Source organism: Aegilops tauschii, chromosome 3, assembly GCF_002575655.3.
Source record: "Aegilops tauschii subsp. strangulata cultivar AL8/78 chromosome 3, Aet v6.0, whole genome shotgun sequence".
Taxonomy (NCBI): domain Eukaryota; kingdom Viridiplantae; phylum Streptophyta; class Magnoliopsida; order Poales; family Poaceae; genus Aegilops; species Aegilops tauschii.
Window position 1 is genome coordinate 613,148,471 of NC_053037.3, and position 21,080 is coordinate 613,169,550.

Consider the following 21,080-nt stretch of genomic DNA (forward strand, 5'->3'; position numbering starts at 1 on the left):
AGAGACGAATCCCGGCTTGCTTCCGGGAGTGGCAAGCGGCGCTCGTGCGGGCCCCGCTCGTGCCGATCGGACGGCTGGTAGGGGTAGGGGCGTGCGTCCGTGGAATAGCGCTAGTACGAGTGCTCTGTTTTCTAATGTTGTACGGAAGATATGGCGTGTGGACTCTGCTGACTGCATGAGATTCACGCGTCACGCCACTTCACCGGGTGTTCTTCGAATCCAGTAAGAGCATCTACGACCGGGTCATTTCTATTCATCTCAAATGTGGGCAGGGTGGCAGGCGCTGCTCCCAGCGCGGATCTGCGGCGCGCGGGGCGTGGGAGGCGCGCGGATCTGCTGGGTGGCAACCGGTTGTCTTCGGCGGCCGTTGGTTCTCCCCACGGCGGCCCAGCGGACGGGCAGCCGGTTCTTCCTCCCCTTTGCGTGCCAGGAGCTGATCTACTCGAGAAGGTGACCATGAAGGCGTCGGTTCTGCTAGAGGCGTGAGTTCCGCAGGCAGCGGGGCTCGATCTGGGTGTCTGCTGGCCGTGCGGCGAAGCGGTGGGAGATGAATGGCGCCTCGCCTGGTGTTACATCCTCTTGTTGGTGGTTTGGTGAGCTCGACGCTGCTTCGGGTGGGAGGACGAGATGGAGGTGGCTGGAGGGAGAGGAATGGCCTCGCTGCGGTTGTTGCATCCTTCGCCGGGAGATGAATGGCCGGCAGGCGTTGCATCCTCGAGGAGACAAATGGCGTTGTGCTTGGTTGCATCCTTCCGATGGGAGACAAATGGCGCCGCTAGGGGTTGCATCCTCCGCCCAGTGGGGATGCGGATGCAAGGTTGGAAGCACGTCGAGCTCGCGTGGGGAGGTGCGGTTGGCCGTGGAGGCAGGGATAGTGGTTCGGTGTGTAGGTTGATCGGATCCTGGGTTCGGGCTATGCAGGTGAGACTGTCGGCGAAAGTCGTACTCCGGTTCTGGCCGGAGTCGTTGATGGCGGCGCTTTCAGGCGTCGTTCCCTCGTTGGAGGCATCGATGTATCTGCTCTCACCTTGCCTTTCCCGACGTGCTCCGGGGGAAATCCTTGATCTAGTTTTAGATCGGACGATGGCGGCGCTATTCGGCATCGCGTTCTCTCTTGGGGGCATCGTCCTAGAGGTGGATCAGGTCAGAGGGACCCGTGGCTCGTGGGGATGTGTGTGTTGTTGCCGAAAGGCGCCGTTTGTATGGTTTTTGGGTCTGGTTTCCCTCATAAACTGGACCAACCTTCTTTCTCCTGATCAATGAATTTGGTAGATCAACTACCAACATTTAAAAAAAAAGTCGCCCGGTCAGTGACTGGTTACAGAAATGGGACCCAACCGGACTCTCCATATCCGTCTCAAACACCCGGACTGACCGGCACCCCTCATATCCATCTCAAATATGAGGACTTGCGGACACGCCCGGTCAGTCCGCCATGTATGACGTGTCCTCACCCCGGACCACATTTTCTCTTTCTTTATTCATTCTTTTCTTTCTCTCTCTTCTTCTCCACCAATCACGTGCAAGTGACCAGTCATATGAGAAAAAATATGAGAAGTGTGTTGCGCGGACGAAAAAATAGGGGCTCAAAACGGACACGCCTGGTCACTGACCGGGCGCGTCCGCGGGCGTTTGAGGGGTCAAATTAGAGGTACATGTTTGAAGATGCTCTAACACCGTGTGTGCCCAACATCAGCCCACGTAAGTCCAAACACATGTGAATTGTTGATAACAGCTGCATCCAATGATTGAGAGTGCTTCCAAGTACAGAAGAAAACTTTAGCCACTCCACACCTGTTGGTAGTGGCTGCCATTGTGAGCTTGCCAGAGTGAGCGCACATAAGGGAGAAACACACAGAGAGAGAGAGTAAGAAGAGGAGGTTCTGTCCAAATCTGTTGTGTGCTTGGATTGACCCCGAACTTGGTGAGCTCATTCCCTACTTCAGGTACTTCAATTTGGTTAGCTGGTCTGAGGATTGAGCCAGTGGAACATCCGATTTTGGAGTGGTTTTGTCAGCGTATACTCCTGCAGCTTAGAACATACTCCCTCTGTCCGAAAATACTTGTCCTGGAAATGGGTACAATGGATGTATCTATAACTAAAATAAATCTAAATACAACCATTTTCAGGACTAGTATTTCCGGACGGAGGGAGTAGTAGTTTTGGGAGACGAACAGATTGGATAGGAAAACGGTGTTCGATTGAGCTAAACTTTTGAGGGGAACTCGGGATCTCGTGTGTCTACTTGTCTGTCAATTTTGATGTTGTTTGGTTCAACGGTTTAAGAGCAGTTTGCAAACTATATATATGGGCCAGAAGCTGTGTAAAGTCTACTTTTCTGAAATCTTGCCTCCTACGATTGTTGTTGTTGTTGTCAATTGGCAACATAGAGAGTGTATTGTAAATCTCTCTAGAGATTCTAGAGAAGATTTTGTACTTATCATTCTCATAGTGAAGTTGTGTGGAACGCTCGGTCCACAACCATGTTTCTTTACTCCTCAAGTTGAGGAGGTTTTTCCACGTTAAATCGTGTGTCATATGTTCATGTTGTTCGTGTTATTCCACTGCTTACTTGTTGGTTGAAGTTGTTCTCAAAGTTCACTACAAGTGGAGGGGGTTGTGTTGTGTTCATATTGTCGTGCTAGTGAATTTGTGCATCGCATCGTTGTTGTCCAGCCCCAATAGGTAGTTATGTTGAATGGTCATTTTGCGGAGGGTTTGTTTGCAAATTCACTCGTCGGCTCAAATAATCCTTTCCTCACTCCTCCTGAATCACTAGATCCCCTCCTCGCTTCTTCTAAATGCATAGCTCCCCTTTTCGTCGACCCTTCCCTTGTCGCCGCCGCCTGCGTCGTCTACATCCTCGGCCACCGCCTGTGGCATCTCCATCTCCGGCCACCACCATGTCCGCAGTCGCCATGTCTAGTGCTAGTTTTGTCCTTTTCAAGTCTCCGCTGCTAGACAATGGTAGTGCCACTCATCCCCTTCCCTCACTGCTTGCCAACAGTGAAGTACTGCATGTTGAACATGGACGATCACGGGGGATGGGTCTTCTACACATGCATCAATCATGGTGTAAGTACCAATTTGGTTGTGGATTTGGTCCTCTTGTATAGATTTGGTCTTGTTTTGTGCTTGGTGGTGAAAGTTGAGAATTTGTTCACTTTTTTGGTTCATACTAGGGATGTGATTTCTGGCATGGGAGATGGAATATGTGGCCTACCTTGTTGATCGCCAATACCTCGTTGGAAATCAATGATGACATTGGAGCAACAGAGGATAGGAGAGAAGAGCTCATTAGAGCAAGGAATGAAAGGAGAAAGATTGCAGGGAGAATGGCAGCTCATAGGGATGCTAGGGCAAGGCCTGGCTCTCTAAAGCCAACCTAACCAAGCAACAAGCTGGCGCATTGCTTATTTAGGTGCAGAGATGTTGCTCCTGATGAAGTTGTTGTTAGGTACTGTGATGGTGCTCTATGTCTTGTGTGTAATGATGTTGATGAAGAAGTGAGGACCAGTGGCAGTGATTGCAAACGATGCTCATTTTGGTAGTGGAAGTAAGACTAGTGGCAACTAGTATGAGTAGTTTGTAGTTAGTATGAGTAGATTTCAAGTGAAGCTCATTTTGGTTATAAGTGTTGGAGTCTTTTTTGTAAGTCTGGACCATTTATGAAATGATTGACTCGGAATTGACCACACAATTGTCACTGTGTGGTCCTGTAAGAACAAATCACACAATTGATTAACTCGGAATCAACCAAAAAATAACCTTTCTAAGCGACAATAAACCCTCAATTATGTCCCAAAAACCCTAGCACAAAATCTAAACCTATGCGGGCAAATGTAGTAGAACGCGTACACAATCATAGCGCCATGACTTACAAACTCGATTTGATGCGGAATCAAACGTAAATTGAAGCTTTCTAAGTGAAAGAAAACTACCACAAACCCCCAATTCAGTTCGCAAAACCATAGAACAAAATCTCAACCAATCTAGGAAGAAGTACCACAACCAGTACACAAACACAATGCCATGGCTTCCTAAATGGACTCAAAACAAAAATATTTGAGCCAAAAATCTTGACTTACTATAGACAGGGGTTGGGGACACAGATAGGAGACATGGAGGCGGCGCCTCCTCTTCACCATGGTGACTACAACCTCCACGACGGCCGTTCCATTCAACCCGCCGCTGGAATTCCCCGAAGAGGAAGGGTGAAGTAGTATAGTAGCAGAAAGTATTTGCCTCAGTAAAGAACCAAGGTTTATCCAACCAATAGGAGATCCACGCAAACGACCTTTAGTAGTACCTACACACGAACCAAAGCAAATACTTACACCCAACACGGGCAAGAGGGTTGTCACTCCGCTTGTACTATTTTTTGCAATGATTAAATCTGATAGTAGGAGATATATAAATTGTAAAATAAAATAAAAGTAAATAAATTGCAGCAAGATTTTTTAGGGTTTTAGTAATATGATTTAAATAGACCAGGGAGGGGGCATAGCTTTCACTAGAGGCATCTCTCTCAAGAACATAGCAAGCGGTGGGTACACAAATTACTGTTGGGCAATCTCTTCATTTGCATGGTGGAGGAAGAGATTAGCATGCTTGAAATTGTGGATATTCATTCCATACATGTTTGTGCTCTTGAAGTGGGGAGAAGATGTGCGTGACAAGCGGACCAGCTTAGTCACTGAGAGAAGTTACGATCCCATAAGAATTATCTGTTTCTCAGCACCCCAAAACCGGTCTAGACCAGTAGAAGGTCGGGATTGACCGGGATCGATAAGTACGGAGTGCTAATTTCAGGGATTTAAAATTCAAGATTTAATTCAAACTGGCCTTTCGAGTTAAAGGTTTCTTTTAGATTTTTCTCTAAACCAAACAGCGCTACGATTTGTGCAGATCCGACAGTTTAAAAAACAGCCAGAAGCAAATTTAAAAATAGACGACTCAAAATTAAAAAAAATTCTTTTATACATGCAAAATTTGACATGCATTATCTTTATGCATGCCACCACACAAAATTTAAAAGGCCCGTGGCAACGCACGGGCATTCTACCAGTATAAAAAAGTTATATAGTTGCTCCGTCAAACAAATTTACCCGCTTGCTTACTTACTTACTTACTTACTTATTGGAGACAAGCCTTCTTTTTGCACTATGATTCATTCACTCAAGGAGCAATAATACTACACCTACAAAGAATCTACAGGTGTTTTACTTAACTTTTCAAACAACAAATCTCTCCCCCTTGAATTTAACTGGGGTGGGCCCTTCACCCCCTATTACCAATCATAATCCCCCACATTAGCTTGCCTGTAAAAAAATGAAGTAACCTTTTGTAGATATAACACTACTCTTCAAGGTATGACATAACATAAACAAGAACAAGTTTCTTCTAAAGTACCTCTCTACACGTGGGCTCAAATGTTTCTAGTGTGAACAGTAAAATAAAAAAAAAATCTGATTTTTTTGTGGCATACTCTAAGAAATGTTTGATGTGCATGCATAATTTCATCACGAAATCACATTGCTGGAAGTCGTGGCAAAACAATGTGTTTGAAAGTAACATTTTCAGAGCATCAATTTTGTTTTTTTTATCACGCCTTCCACCAATGTGATTTCATGATGAAAGTTTGCATGCACAACAAACATTTCTTAAAGTATGTCAAAAAAAAACAGAATTTTTTGATTTTCTTTTTTGCTGTTCACACCAGGAGCATTTGAGCCTGAGCGTAGAAACTTCACGTCCTAAATTCTTTCTTATAATGGCCTCATCCATATCTCTCTAGGTTAGGTTGATTCCTTTTAGGCCGTTAAGCAAAAACAAGCGATTGATTGTTGCTGAGGTTCTTAGCAGAGCTAAGATGTACTCCCTCCGTCCGGAAAAAGTTGTCCACAGCTTAGTTCATGTCAAATTTTACAAAATTATCCTTCCGCTTTTAAATCTAGTGCTAATCCCCCCCTCGCCTCTACTTCTTCCTCCTTCGACCAAGCAGCCGTCGTAGCCACCCCCGGCAGGCACCGTAGAAAGAGCGGGCGACCACCTACGCCTACGCCCACCTGAGCCGTCGCCCACCTGCGGTTGCTCCGCCACTGCGAACATGGGCCGCCCGCACGGAGGCGAGCTGCCCCGCCGCCCAGGTGAGGCTGCTCCTCCAAGGCGACCACCTCGACGGGCGCCTCCTCCTCGTGGCCCTGCTCGCGTCCCTGGTCCGGCTCGTGGCCCTGCTCGCCGGTTCCTCACCCGCGCGGCAACCCCAGCCGCCGCTGCCGACCCGGTCGCCGCTCCCCTCTTGAAGAATTCAGCAGGCAGCCATGCAGGGCAAGGCGGATCTTCTCCGGCGGCGAGACGACCACGCAGACATGCTGATGCCACCGCGGCTGCCGCCTGCCCTCCACTGCTGATTGCCTCTGCCCTCAACCACCTCGACTGTTGATTGCCTCTGCTGCTGCTGTTGGCTACAGTTACAGTGCCAATTGCAGTATCAATTTCAGTTTGTCAATGAAGTACTCCATCAGCGTCAATTGCAGTGTTAATTGGAGTATTAAAATTGTCAATTGCAGTGCTGATCTACTGCTGATGTTATCTGAAATTTACAGTGTTCTGTGTCTGTCAATCATACTCCATTCAGTGTCTTGTGTCTGAAATTTACAGATTTGAAACAAACAGTATCAAACTTCAAGAAACCTAGACAATATTCATGTCCATAATCATGGAAACCTCTATTCTGCTTTGCCAAATCATGGACAAGATTCAGTTAGCTATGTGTGTGATGACTTGTTGCTGCTAGCTTGAGAAAATTCAGTTAGCTTCAGAAACTAAATCATGTTGATGTTACTGTTAGCTTGTGAGCAGTGAGAACATAACAAATAACCATGTTGCTGTTACTGTTGCTACCTGAATTCCATGCTTGCATAATTACAGATATCTCAAAACTGATGCAGGTTAAGTGTTAACACAACACGGGCATACACAACATAATTCTGAACATTTATTAATTCTACACAGGAGAAGAAAAGACATGGCACACTAGAGAAAAAAGAAGAAGAAAAGTTGCTATACCCCTTTACTGAACATTACGTAGATCCATCCATTTTCTTTTGGCCACAACAAAAAAATTCAAATAAAAGAGCAATTTGGCCATAACAAGATATCCTTTCATCTTTTGTAATCTTGGTCAGATTTAGGAACAGTTTCAGTTAACAAACATGTCGATCCATTTAATTCAAATATCATCAGATACAGTAGAGTACAATGGATCAATTTCCCAAGAGAAAAAATGTTCCAAGCAATCTCTATCATCTGAAACCATTCTACTGTACCATCCCAAAACTGACGGAGAGTGGATTCTTCTGCTTAATTAAGTTGATCCATTGTACTGTATCATCTGAAAAAAATGTTCCTAGCAATCTCTAGTAGTCATGGATTCTTCTTTCCGGCACTGGTGGAAGTTGTGTGTTCGACATGTTGTCGGCAAGAGTGGGCTTAGTCATGTGTGCTTGATTGTGTGGGAGTGGACTTGGCCCTTGTTGTATCGGTTTTCGCCCGGTTTTCCACTAATTAACTGGGCCATTCTCTTCTGCTTAATTAATAGATGAGGCAAAGCTTTTGCCTCTGTTTCGAAAAAAAAGATGGGGAGATGACATTTGATGGAAAGCTTGGCATTTGGCTGTTCGTGGTACAGACCGAGGCACAAAGAACCAGCCACAACAGAGTTAGAGGAAAAGGAAAAGGAAAAGTTGGAATTATTTGAATTAAGTTGGATTTAGTTGAATTAAGTTGGAATTATTTGAATTAGCTAGATTCTTCTTCTTCTTATTCTTCTTCTTCTTCTTCTTCTTCTTCTTCTTCTTCTTCTTCTTCTTCTTCTTCTTCTTCTTCTTCTTCTTTTCTTCTTCTTCTTTCAGAATTAGCTAGATTATTTGAATTATTTGAATATAGTAGAATTATTTCAAATTATTTGGATTATCTGGATTTATTTGAATATTATGATAAGATGTAAAGACAAAACTCCAGTTGAGAGAAATAATATCTTCAATAAATGCTCCCTCTCTGTGAAGTTCACATGTACAGGGTCATTACAAGGATGGAGAAGAAGAATAATCTAAAGCATTAATGGCTAACTAATTTGGAGTACTGTCTTGATTAGATTCTTCTTCTTCTTCTTCTTCTTCTTCTTAGAATGATGATTGTACCAAAAAGAATGAATCAAATTCAGTTAGATGATCATTGAAACTGAGAATGATGATGATCATTGAAAAAGTCAGTGAGAGAATTCAATCTGATGCAGTACTCCACTTTACAAATTGAGCTTGAGTAGTTAATTACAAAAGCAAATCCCCATGGACCTGAGTCTTTATTATCACAAAACGAGTAATTTCCATCAAATTTGCTTCAGGAGTATTTGGACACAGCAACTTACACTTTTAAGTTTCTCTTCTTCAGAATATTGTCTAACTTAGATGGGCTGTAGTCATGTCCAAATTTACATCAAAGTACATATTCAGAGTTAAACTGAATTTACTAAATTCTGATCTTTTAGTTGTCATGAACCAAGAGACTGTACTGTAACAACTAAAACGTTATAAAGCCAATGATTGAACTTGTGGAAGAATTTCAACCACACAAGACTGTGATTCTCACCAATATCGAGGACTAGCCACTGCAATTATATCTTCAATTAAAATAACATCAGTTTTCAGTTTTTAGTTTACCAAATTCAGTTAAAATGACAGCAATTTTCAGTTTTGGACACATTTTGTTTCTGTAAAATGGGAGAAACAAATTTGATCCTGCAGCAAAAAGAACTGAACAGAACATACTGAACTTGCACTAACTTTTGACAGCAGAGTTAAAATTATCATACTCTATATACATGCACAAATTTGATCTCTGTGACCACAACAACAACATATTCAGTCTATCTAGACTGAACCTTCTGCATCATGTGTTTGGCGAGCATGCAGTACAACCTTCCAGAGCATGCCACCCTGCTGCCCTTCTTCTGATGGATCTTCACTGCAGTTCAGGACATGCTTGGCGAGCATGCAGGGGAGCTTGCAGGGGAGGTGAGGCGTACTGCGCCAGCCACGACGCCTCCGAGGTCAGCCTCTTCTTGGTCCCGTCGGTGGCCTCGTCCTTGTACGCGTAGGGCTCCTCCTGCGTCTCCTGGCTCTGCAGCGACGCTGGCGTCTTGCCTCGTCGGAGGAGCACCGCCAGTAGGAGGAGGAGCACGTCAGAGGCCAGCGACACCGCCGTGTATCCGGAGGCACGGAGGGGGGCGTCGGAGGCCAGCGATCTGACGGCGGTCGCTAGCAGCAGCGCACAGGTCCGCCCGGCCTCGGCGCACAGCATGTCGGAGCCGGCAAATCGAGAGCTTTGCAGAGAAGGGGATCCATTTCCTCTTGATCTCCCCTCCCCTCCCCCCTCGTCGGGATCAGGCAACGCGGACGAAGAAAGGCGGCGATATGAAGGGGAGAAGGCGGCCGGCGCGTGGCGAGGCGACGGAGCAGGCGGCCGGGGGTGAGGATGTCGCCGTCGCCGTCGCAAGATTGAGGAGGGGAAGATGGGGGGACGCGGTGCGGGCTGTGTCGTTTGTCGGATTAATGCGAGGGGGGTTTTCACAAATTGTCATGGCGGACAACTTTTATCGGACGGAGGGAGTACAGTATAATTTGCTACACATGGTATCTTTCTTTTCCTCTGCCAGTGGGCTATTGTTAGATAAGCATACATAAGCTGTATGATTTTCCAGCTTCAGTGGCTGAAGCAATTAGACCATTCAGTTAGTGGGTCATCTTGGTACATTTTAGATGTCTCTGCTCTTTAAGGGCAGGTTGTATTAAAATAGACACAAAGGTTTCGTGGTGTAGTTGGTTATCACGTCAGTCTAACACACTGAAGGTCTCCGGTTCAAACCCGGGCGAAGCCATCCCGATCTTTTTTTTTTTGGCAGTTTTCCATTGCCTAAAAAACAAAAAAATAAGAATGGCCCATACAGGTCTCGAACCTGTGACCTTCGCGTTATTAGCACGACGCTCTAACCAGCTGAGCTAATAGGCCTCTTGTGTTCTTTATTATTTTTCATGCTATATATATTATTTACTTCAACCACAAGGTAAAAGCATTAAAGTTGAAGATCAACCGGACTTCATAGCGTGGCAACTTAGCAAGTCTGGGTGTTTTACTGTGAGATTGGCATATCATGCAGAATGGAAAGCGGAGTATCAAACCAGAGCTGGCAGTGTAACAGGAAGGAGGAGGAAGAAGTGAACCACATCCTGTTTGGAAGTTTCTATGGGAAACGAAGGTACCGCCCAAGGGCCAAGGTGCACATTTTTACTTGGTGGGCTTTGCATGGCATTGTGCCTTGTTATTGCACTCTGGCGGATAAATATAGAGACACCGGTAACATGTCCGGTGTGCAAAATTGACCCAGCAGATCTAAGACATATGCTTTTTATCTGCAAGAGAGCTTGTGAGGTATGGAAATAACTTGGTCTACTAGATTGCGTGACAGCTATCACAAAGGTCAGGATCTCTTATTTTCGACGAGATGTTATGCTCAAAGCTACCAGGTGGCTTTCGAGTTCCTTGAGAAAATGCGCTAGAATTGGTGATGGTCGCGTGCTGGTACATATGGTGGGAATGACGCCAGGTCTCACATGATGAGAAGATTGCAACGCCAGCTCAAACTGCTATGCAAATCAGAGGAATTGTTGCAAATTGGGTAGCAGATAAGATAAAGCCTGTCCAACGGGACACTTGCTGGTCTAGGCCGGCATAAGGGTGTATATTAAAATTAATGTGGACGCTTCGTTTCACATGGACAGAGGTGCAGGTTCATGTAGAGCAACTTTGCGCGACTCGAAATGTAGTTTTATTGCTGCAGATGTGGAGTTTAAACAACATGCACTTGATGCTCCTACGATGGAGGCGTTAGCTGTGTTATTGGGGCTACAACTTGCATATGAGCTTGGTATTCAATCTATTGCAATTGAGAGTGATTCATTGGAGATTCTCCATGCTATCCAGAATCCGTCCGAGTATCGGGCGTCGGGAGCAGTGATTATCGATGGTTCTCGAAAGTTGATGAGTTCTTTTGGCAAAGCGACTATAAGTCATCGTGCGCGAGAAGCTAATGGGTGTGCTCATGAACTTGCCTGCTTAAGTTTCAAAGGACAAGAAACAAGGGTGTGCAATGATAAACCCCCAGACTTCTTGATCCCTTTTATTGTAAAAGACATGGTTGTTTCTTAAATAAAGCCGTGAAAGTTCAAAAAAAAGGAACATTTGAATCAGCCAAAACAAAACTGTTGCCCACAATACAAAGAAACCTAAAGATCAGAAGAGGTGTCAGTCAGGAAATCCAGACACACATCCATACCTTTGAGATAGCAATTACACTAGCAACGCGAACATCTATGCCTTTGTTAGTTACCATGGGAAATCAAGACACACATAAGACTACCATTACCGGACCGTGCATTCTCGCAAAAAAAAGTTGTGCCGGCCGGCTCGATCTCGATGTTGCATTAGAAAAATTGTGCTTGTCATGCTTACGAACACCATCACAACTTAACTCAGCTCCATCTGGTATCGTGAATGACGATGAATCCCCAGATGGATATTGATTGAAAGGTTTGGATATAATAACAAAGAATAAAGAAAAGAAGTGGTAATTCACATGGTCCACTAAAGCATCTGTAAAATTGCCAAAGTCAGTTAGCAACCTCGAAGTAGCAAAAGAGAGAAGGGTGCGGTGGAGGAGGGTGGTGAAGATTGGGGGAAGGATGAAATTTAACAGCACACACCTTTTCACAGCTTGGAGCAGGGGAATTCAGATTCAGATTCTTCTGATCGGTGGCACTTCTCATTGAAAGCTTTGTATGTTGACATGTAAAACCAGAGAGATTATTGAACTCCTAGAACATTTGATAACTGCAATATTCCACGCATTTGAAGGTATGGGTTCCCCAGAGTTTTTCATTGTGACACTGACTGGAGTATGTTAGAGATAATCCTTAAGGGTTAACATAATAGGTTATGGATCTCTGACTGAAACACCTGAAGCACATCGGAAGATTACATACTAACCGTGATTTTGTATGACCAAGATGGGATAGTCCCTGATTTTGCTGTCGTGAGTCTCCAGTGATGTGGAATCCTTCGGAGGAGAAGAGCAACAATAGGGTAGACGACAGAAGGGACGCGGGAGGGCCGCCGACACTACCATGCGGTAGCCAGTGGTAGTAGAGGGTCTTCTGCCCATCAACTCTCTCTTTTTTAGCATCGGTAATTAGCCCTCTAGCAAGGTTTAACTCGTATATGTGTGCACACACACGAAGCGGTACGTGGCCTCTTCTTTATATACGACGGGCCGATGGGCGAAGGACCGAAACCATATGTTGGTTCTAGGTGCCCCCGTTCAAAGAACCATCATGGAAAAAGACTCCCCCTTCTCTCTAGGTCAATCACAACCTGAGATCAATTCCAACAATCTCCCCCTTGATTGTAAGGTTAGCAATCAACATAAGCCCACTCTTAATAAAAAATAATATACCAAAGTAAAGTGTTAAAATGGCCAATGAAGTGTCATTGAACCTCAGTACTTATAGTATAGGATTCTATCTCGAAATGGGTGACATTTTACTTTATGGATCTCTTATTTTCAACGAGATGTTATGCTCAAAGCTAACCAGGTGGCTTTTGAGTTCCTTGAGAAAATGCGCTAGAATTGGTGATGGTCGCGTGCTTGTACATATGGTGGGAATGATGTCAGGTCTCACATGATGAGAAGATTGCAACGCCAGCTCAAACTGCTATGCAAATCAGAGGAATTGTTGCAAATTGGGTAGCAGATAAGATAAAGCCTGTCCAACGGGACACTTGCTGGTCTAGGCCGGCATAAGGGTGTATTAAAATTAATGTGGACGCTTCGTTTCACATGGACAGAGGTGCAGGTTCATGTAGAGCAACTTTGCGCGACTCGAAATGTAGTTTTATTGCTGCAGATGTGGAGTTTAAACAACATGCACTTGATGCTCCTACGATGGAGGCGTTAGTTGTGTTATTGGGGCTACAACTTCCATATGAGCTTGGCATTCTATCTATTGCAATTGAGAGTGATTCATTGGACATTCTCCATGCTATCCAGAATCCGTCCGAGTATCGGGCGTCGGGAGCAGTGATTATCGATGGTTATCGAAAGCTGATGAGTTCTTTGGCAAAGCGACTATAAGTCATTGTGTGCGAGAAGCTAATGGGTGTGCTCATGAACTTGCCTGCTTAAGTTTCAAAGGACAAGAAACAGGGGTGTGCAATGATAAACCCCCAGACTTCTTGATCCCCTTTATTGTAAAAGACATGGTTGTTTCTTAAATAAAGTCACAAAAGTTCAAAAAAAAGGAACATTTGAATAAGCCAAAACAAAACTGTTTTTGTTCACCCTACACATGTACACTTAGCCCACGATACAAAGAAACCTAAAGATCAGAAGAGGTGTCAGTCAGGAAATCCAGACACACATCTATGCCTTCGAGATAGCAATTACACTAGCAACGCAAACATCTATGCCTTTGTTAGTTACCACGGGAAATCGAGACACACATAAGACTACCATTACCGGACCGTGCATTCTCGCAAAAAATAAAAGTTGTGCCGGCCGGCTCGATCTCGATGTTGCATTAGAAAAATTGTGCTTCTCATGCTTACGAACACCATCACAACTTAACTCAGCTCCATCTGGTATTGTGAATGACGATGAATCCCCAGATGGATATTGATTGAATGGTTTGGATATAATAACAAAGAATAAAGAAAAGAAGTGGTAATTCACATGGTCCACTAAAGCATCTGTAAAATTGCCAAAGTCAGTTAGCAACCTCGAAGTAGCGAAAGAGAGAAGGGTGCGATGGAGCAGGGTGGTGAAGATTGGGGGAAGGATGAAATTTAACAGCACACACCTTTTCACAGCTTGGAGCAGGGCAATTCGGATTCAGATTCTTCTGATCGGTGGCACTTCTCATTGAAAGCTTTATATGTTGACATGTAAAACCAGAGAGATTATTGAACTCCTAGAACGTTTGATAACTGCAATATTCCACGCATTTGAAGGTATGGGTTCCCCAAAGTTTTTCATTGTGACACTGACTTGAGTATGTTAGAGATAATCCTTAAGGGTTAACATAATAGGATATGGATGTCTGGCTAAAACACCTGAAGCACATCGAAAGATTACATACTAACCGTGATTTTGTATGACCAAGATGGGATAGTCCCTGATTTTGCTGTCGTGAGTCTCCAGTGATGTGGAATCCTTCGGAGGAGAAGAGCAACAACAGGGTAGATGGAAGAAGGGACGCAGGAGGGCCGCCGACACTACCATGCGGTAGCCAGTGGTAGTAGAGGGTCTTCTGCCCATCAACTCTCTTTTTTTAGCATCGGTAATTAGCCCTCTAGCAAGGTTTAACTCGTATATGTGTGCACACACACGAGGCGGTACGTGGCCTCTTCTTTATATACGATGGGCCGATGGGCGAAGGACCGAAACCATATGTTGGTTCTAGGTGCCCCCGTTCAAAGCACCATCATGGAAAAAGACTCCCCCTTCTCTCTAGGTCAATCACAACCTGAGATCAATTCCAACAATCTCCCCCTTGATTGTAAGGTTAGCAATCAACATAAGCCCACTCTTAATAAAAAATAATATACCAAAGTAAAGTGTTACAATGGCCAATGAAGTGTCATTGAACCTCAGTACTTATAGTATAGGATTCTATCTCCAAATGGGTGACATTTTACTTTATGAGAGTTGGTTTATTTGACGGCCCTATTTTCCAGGATCAAAAGGCTTTTAAAACTCATGCTTGCAACATAATCATAAAATAAGGGGTGGTAAGCCTTCGATAAACAAATCCATAAAAGGCTTTCTGGTGGCCATCGAAGGCATGGCGCTCCACACCGTTGCCCCGTGGGCAAGAGACAGACAACACACTACCTCGATGTCACATATTCTCCTAGTTTGCGAGTGCATTGGAAGCTAACTTCCATATGAAAATACACATTTTTGGGGCACCATGCACTGACATATGGACTTCCAGTCTGGGCGAGTGTTAGCCAGTTTATTGCTCGACGCGCCGCTACCCTATGCTCATCCAAGGGCAATCAATAAGCGCTGCAAACTGTAAACCATGCTTCTCTGAGTGCTCACGCTTCCATGTGCTCTAAGGCATGAGCTTTGCAATCTCCTCAACATCCAGCTCCAAAAAATATTGTCGCAGCCTAGCCGGATTCTTTTTGCCTCCTTGTTAGATGAAATCGACCACCCAGTGGAGGTGGCACTGGCCTCGGGAGTGGGGGTAGGTCGCAGGGGGGGTCTCTTGGGATCGAGTGGCCACGCCAAACCCGAATGTTCACCCCATTTCCCACTCGCCGGATAGTCTCTTATTTATTGAGCAATTCAAGGCCATACTCTATGGCATGCCACGTCGACGAGTAATTTCCAGTAAAAACCGTGTGCAACAATGTTGCCATTGGTTCATGCAAAAAACAAATACAAAAAAGGGTAGCATTCAGAATCTGCACACACGGAGAATCAGGGTATTGGCTTGGACACATTAGTCATAGCGGTCAAATGGTCCCCTGGAAGCAAAGAAATGCGAGAGTCTCCATCTGGTCCCCGTGGAAGCAAAAGAAATGCGAGAGTCTTCACCTGGTCCTCGTGAAAGCAAAGAATTGTGAGAGTCTTCAATAGGGTGGAGCAGCAAAAGAGACCCAGGGAGCTCGTCATGGATATATTAGGCGAGGTCGCAGATTGGAGGCAAGCGGCGGGAGGTGTTGGTGGGTTGCAATGTTTTGTGAGAGGATTGCCTAGTGCACTGCCATGGGTTGTTGGCAAAAGACAGTTATGGATTCTGTGAGTTAGACTATCGGATCTAGTTGCACAGGTATAGAGTTATGCTCATGTCTTCTCCATGACTAGTCTTGATCTAAAAACTCCCTTAAGGGCTTTTCCAATTGTTTCATGACAGCCTCCCATCCCGCGTGCGTGGGGTGCATGTCGTCCCAATAGAAAAATTTATTGGACTTGTCCACAGTAACCCTTCGAATATGTGGACAACTCGCCTTGTTGTCCACAGTAACCCTTCGAATCTAAACTCTCGCAACACGGCGATAGTTTGCGCTTGAATTTCTTAGTGCACTGCCGTGGTTGTTGGCAAAAAAACAGTTATGGATCCTGTGAGTTAGACTATCGGGTCTAGTTGCGCAGGTATAGAGTTATGCTCATGTCTTCTCCATGACTAGTTGATGGTGTTTAAGCGTTGTATATGCACATAAAAACGAACCTAAACCATACCCACTCGGGTCGGGTATCCACAGATACCCCTATATTGTTGGAGTTGTGTCGAATATTGTGTACAAGGTAGGTTATAGTTGGACTATGAGTTGTATTGTGTTTACATAGGATGCGGAGTCGTGTCCTAGTAGGACACTTGAATCCTAGGCCTCTCATATATATCGAGGGTAGACACATAATGTAACCTATGCCAACATAATAGCACTAGAACGCAGGGAAAACCGGCGGCATGTGCCGGCGTCCAGGGCGACCGGTGCGGAATTGTGATGGTGTCACGGGGAGGAGCGCCCGTAGTCAAGCCCCGGGAATGTAGCCATATCGGTGAACCTCGTTAACAAATCTCGGTGTCGTGTTCGTGTGATTGCTTGATCTTCGCATGATCGACGGTATGGCCTCGGATTTATTCTAACAAGTGGTATCATGAGCTAGGTTGTTTGGAGGTAGTGGATTGTCGATTTTGAGGCAGGTTTGATGTTTGATCGGTATCGTGGTGAGCACGGTTGACATCGATGGGAAGACGTCAGGCGATGAGCAATCACGGCGAGTAGCTGAAATCGGATGTGCATGCAAGCAGTCAAGACGTGCGGCGACCGTTCAATGGATCGATCGGGCGAGCGTACAAGCGGCTTGTTTTTTGGGCGAAAATACCCGACGAGATCGGATCGAGCAGGTGACGTGTCCTGGTGTTTCAGATTGACTCGGTCTCGGCGAGATCAATGTGTGATCGAAGGAACGGGACACAAGTCGGTGCAGTCTCCGAGGTGCGCACTGGCAGAAGCAGCTGGTGGCCGCGCTTGGAGCGAGGCGCGCGTGAAGTGGCAGGGCAACGCCGATCGCGCACGAGGCTTGTGCGGGCAGCGGGCAGCACATAGGCTGGCGCGTACGGCCGTAAAGGCACACTGACGCGTAGCGAAGGCTAATGCAGCTACTGATGCTTATCGCTGGAGCATGCAAAACTAGAAAGGACAAGTGATTTGTTTGGGGGAAAAATATGACACAAGGACTTAGTCAGATCGTGATGCTACCATGGAAAAAAGAAAAGGAAAGTAAAGCCCAGCTACAGACGTGTGATGAATCGGGTTTCATATATGTTGACACGGGAAGGCTATGTGGACTTTGCCTGGTTTTCTTTGTTGGTACACATATGTGTACGGATGGTGATGATCACGGTGACGGCTTGAGGAGTCTGGAACGTGTCGTGCAGTCGGGGAAGTTCGGCTGAGGTCAGACTTGGACGGTTTGACGGATCGATGCAGGTCGGTTGGTACAAAAGACGGTGGTGGGATCGGCGACGACGACATAGGAGCGTGATGCCGATGGTGACCGACTTCTGGGCGTGGAAACACGTGGCGCAGGTCCAGAGGGCTTGTGTGGCTTCGACAAGTCCATGGCGCGGGGTTGATTCAAGACGGTGCACATGAGAGCTTGGAGTCGACGGGGCGCGGGGTGGCACGTACAACCACCATGGAGTCATGTTGAAGGCGGAGCTGGAGTCTGACGGAAGACTTCACTTGGTGTTGATTGAGGGGCTACGGCGTAAGAGCTCAGAGAGTCGAAGCCTCTTACAGCGGGAAAAGCGAGTGACACGCAGTTCGGACTGGAGCCCAGTGGTCTGATGGAAGCGTAAAACTCGTCATCGGTCTGTGATGATCGGTGGTACTCTGGAGTGGGGATTGAGTGGTGTGGGTTCGCGACCCTTGAGACTCGACTGGGACAGCGGAGGCTCGACGCGGTAATAGCGGCGAGGCGTGCGGTATGCACGGGGCATGGAGACGGGCCAGGGCTATGGTGGTCATACATGTGGTGAGACAACTGCGAATTTGACTCGGGCTGACTACAAGCGACGGTGAAATTCTTTCAAGTTTCAGACAAGCGGTCAAGAAAGAAGCGGTGATGTTGAGTTCAGGTAACTCTTATGTGTGACACCCAATATGTGAGTTGTTCACTTTCACTTGGACGGATACTCTGGAAGTTGGGAGCACAAACTAGAGTAACAAGGAACTTAATTTTGCTCGAGTGTTGACTGTGGTCAAGAAAAGAAGGGACTACAAGTTGCAGGTGGAGTCACATGGAGTCTTTTGCAGTAGCAGCGGTGATCATGGGATAAACTCAAGTTCAATGTATATGGAAGTTTGACGCATGGACGAATCTAAGGTGGTGGAGAATATTCGCCAAGGTGGAGTTTGTTGGAGTTGTGTCGAATATGGTGTACAAGGTAGGTTACAGTTGGACTATGAGTTGTATTGTGTTTACATAGGATGTGGAGTCGTGTCCTAGTAGGACACTTGTATCCTAGGCCTCTCATATATATCGGGGGTAGACACACGATATAACCTATGCCAACATAATAGCACTAGAACGCAGGGGAAGCCGGCGGCATGTGCCGGCGTCCAGGGCGACCGGGTGCGGAATTGTGACGGTGTCATGGGAGGAGCGCCTGTAGTCAAGCCCCGGGGATGTAGTCATATCGGTGAACTTCGTTAACAAATCTCGGTGTCGTGTTCGTGTGATTTCTTGGTCCTCAGATAATCGACGATATGGCTTCGGATTTATTCTAACATATATCAATCCTCAATTCAGAGACAAGGCACCCGTCACCCCTAGAACATGCCGACCCGGTAGATCACGTCGACAACAAATAATCAAACGGTGTGGAAATGCCTTGAGCTTATTGAGCCGCATATAGGCAAGCATTCGGTTTGTATAGCTAGAACACATCTTTATTGTAGATGTGCCAAATGAAATACACTAATTACTTCTTAGGAATATAGTTTTCACAAAAGAAGACGCAAATGCAATATAATATTCATCCTGGAATCCAGAAAATACAGTCTTTGAAACGCTTGAAACTATCAAACAAATACAATCAGAATATTGTCATCATGGATGAAAAGCGCTACAACGACATATGAAAGCTGACTACCTAGTCTTGATCTAAAAACTCCCTCAAGGGCTTTTCCAATTGTTTCATGACAGCCTCCCATCCCGCATGCGTTGGATGCATGTAGTCCCAATAGAAAAATTTATTGGACTTGTCGCACACGGCGTAAAGAAGCTCTGTGGACAACACGCCTTGCTGTCCACAGTAACCCTTCGAATCTAAACTCTCGCAACACAGCGATAGTTTGCGCTTGAATTGCTTCGATAGCTCTGAGCCTTTACCTACATCAATGTACATCAAGTTAAATTAGATTAGAAAATTTTAAAATAAAGACATTTTTGAATGCATGTAGATACATACCTGGCACATGATCCACAATATTAATGAATGTGGTGTACAAATCGACGATGTGGACATTCTTCTTTGTTGTCATAACTTGTTTCAGGTTATTGTTATGGATGGAAGCACCCAAGTTTTCAAAAATATCGCACGTAGTGTAGTTGTTAGTTCGGGTTTGTGATGGCGTGCAACCGACAGGATGCAAGTTGTTGACAAGAACCTTTGTCACCCCAAGCTTCAACAATTGCTCCACATTAGCAGCCATCTCTTTTGTCACTTTCCCAATATAAGCATTAATCTACATCACATACATGAAAATTAAGTTAGTAAGATGCACAAACAAATTAATTGTTCAAACTAGTGTATGCATACTATGTTGATATAGTACTCACATCGTTGAGGCTACTTAGGCCCATGACGCCGGTGCTTGCATAATCATTGTCGGAGAAGGCCACGAGCGCTACAGAGTGAGTCAATTGTTTCTCCGTGATGGTACCATCTTTGACCATCTTCTTGAAAGTATCGACTTGCTTGGTAAAGGTGGGAACCTCATGTGATGTACTGTCCAACACCACTGCGCCACCCGTAGCAAAAGTCATGCCGGACGGGTCGCAAGTTTTCTCCGCTGTACGGGCATGTGCTGGAGGGGCTTCCTCCAACCCCAACATTGTTGCTGCAAGTTATCAATAGAACAATGAGTAGGGTTAATTATGATGCACCAGGGATTTACAATATAACAGAGTACTTGTTTTAGGGCAATAAATAAGTATAACAATAGTACTTACCGATGAAATCCGACTGGATCTTGTAGTTTGAGAAGCGGCCGGACGGGGTATTCGGCCGCGGAAACCCATCGGCATCGACGTAGTTGGAGCCGTAGGGGTAAGCCCATTGCCGCGACATCTCGGTGACGGGTTCGGTCAGAGGGAGGTTCCCGTTGTCAGCGAAGTCATCCCCGAAGACAAAGAAGGTGGCGCTCGACGGCTTCTTCTCATGACCGCCGGTAGGCGCAGGCCGGGCCTCCACGCCATTGGGATTCAGGAGGAGGAGGAGGAGGGCGAGGCCGAGGACGGCCGGGAGAAGCTTCATCGATTCCGGCGGTGTGGAGGCGGATGGTTCTACTACTGCTGGCCCGAGGATCACGATCGCCCAGCCGCTACTGTTTCGCCAACTAAAAATCAGGAACGCAAAGCGCTTGTCTGAGCTGCTCGTACATCATGGCCTGGCCCTCTCTTCAATTTATGGAATCATCGACCAGCAAAACAAGTCGAAATCGGGCTTGCGGCCTCGACCAGAGTCGGATCCACAGCACAGCCGGACACGGATTGACCAGCAAAGCAAGTCCAAATCGGGCTTGTCATGGACGGGGCGTCGTCGTTCACTGGTCAGCTGCTCATCTCTGCATGCCCTCTTCCCCTCCTCCGGCCATCAGACCTCCTCCACGCCGTTGCACACTGCCGTCAGCTCGTCGGCCGCGCCGCGCTGCCAGTTGT

At 46.0% G+C, this 21,080-nt stretch overlaps 1 protein-coding gene and 2 non-coding genes across 3 annotated transcripts; 1 reads left to right on the plus strand and 2 right to left on the minus strand.

Moving 5' to 3' along the window:
- Positions 1 to 9,867: 9,867 nt before the first annotated feature.
- TRNAV-AAC (transfer RNA valine (anticodon AAC)) lies at positions 9,868 to 9,941 on the plus strand. Its single transcript has one exon. It is a non-coding gene; the product is annotated as a tRNA-Val (tRNA).
- Positions 9,942 to 9,998: 57 nt separating this feature from the next.
- TRNAI-AAU (transfer RNA isoleucine (anticodon AAU)) lies at positions 9,999 to 10,072 on the minus strand. Its single transcript has one exon. It is a non-coding gene; the product is annotated as a tRNA-Ile (tRNA).
- Positions 10,073 to 19,290: 9,218 nt separating this feature from the next.
- On the minus strand, positions 19,291 to 20,676 carry LOC109738868 (GDSL esterase/lipase At5g03600-like). Its single transcript, XM_073511320.1, has 4 exons — positions 20,373 to 20,676; positions 19,980 to 20,260; positions 19,609 to 19,885; positions 19,291 to 19,529 (listed from the first exon to the last, which is right to left on the minus strand). The coding sequence occupies exons 1-4, from the start codon at positions 20,674 to 20,676 to the stop codon at positions 19,291 to 19,293; spliced, it is 1,101 nt and encodes a 366-aa protein (XP_073367421.1).
- Positions 20,677 to 21,080: the final 404 nt, after the last annotated feature.

Bases quoted from the DNA above. Each gene is read 5' to 3' on its own strand.
- LOC109738868 (XM_073511320.1), bottom strand. From the start codon at position 20,676: ATGAAGCTTCTCCCGGCCGTCCTCGGCCTCGCCCTCCTCCTCCTCCTC. The intron at 20,261-20,372 runs GTAAGTACTATT...GATAACTTGCAG, and splicing joins GATCCAGTCGGATTTCATCG to CAACAATGTTGGGGTTGGAG. The intron at 19,886-19,979 runs GTGAGTACTATA...TATGTGATGTAG, and splicing joins GCCTAAGTAGCCTCAACGAT to ATTAATGCTTATATTGGGAA.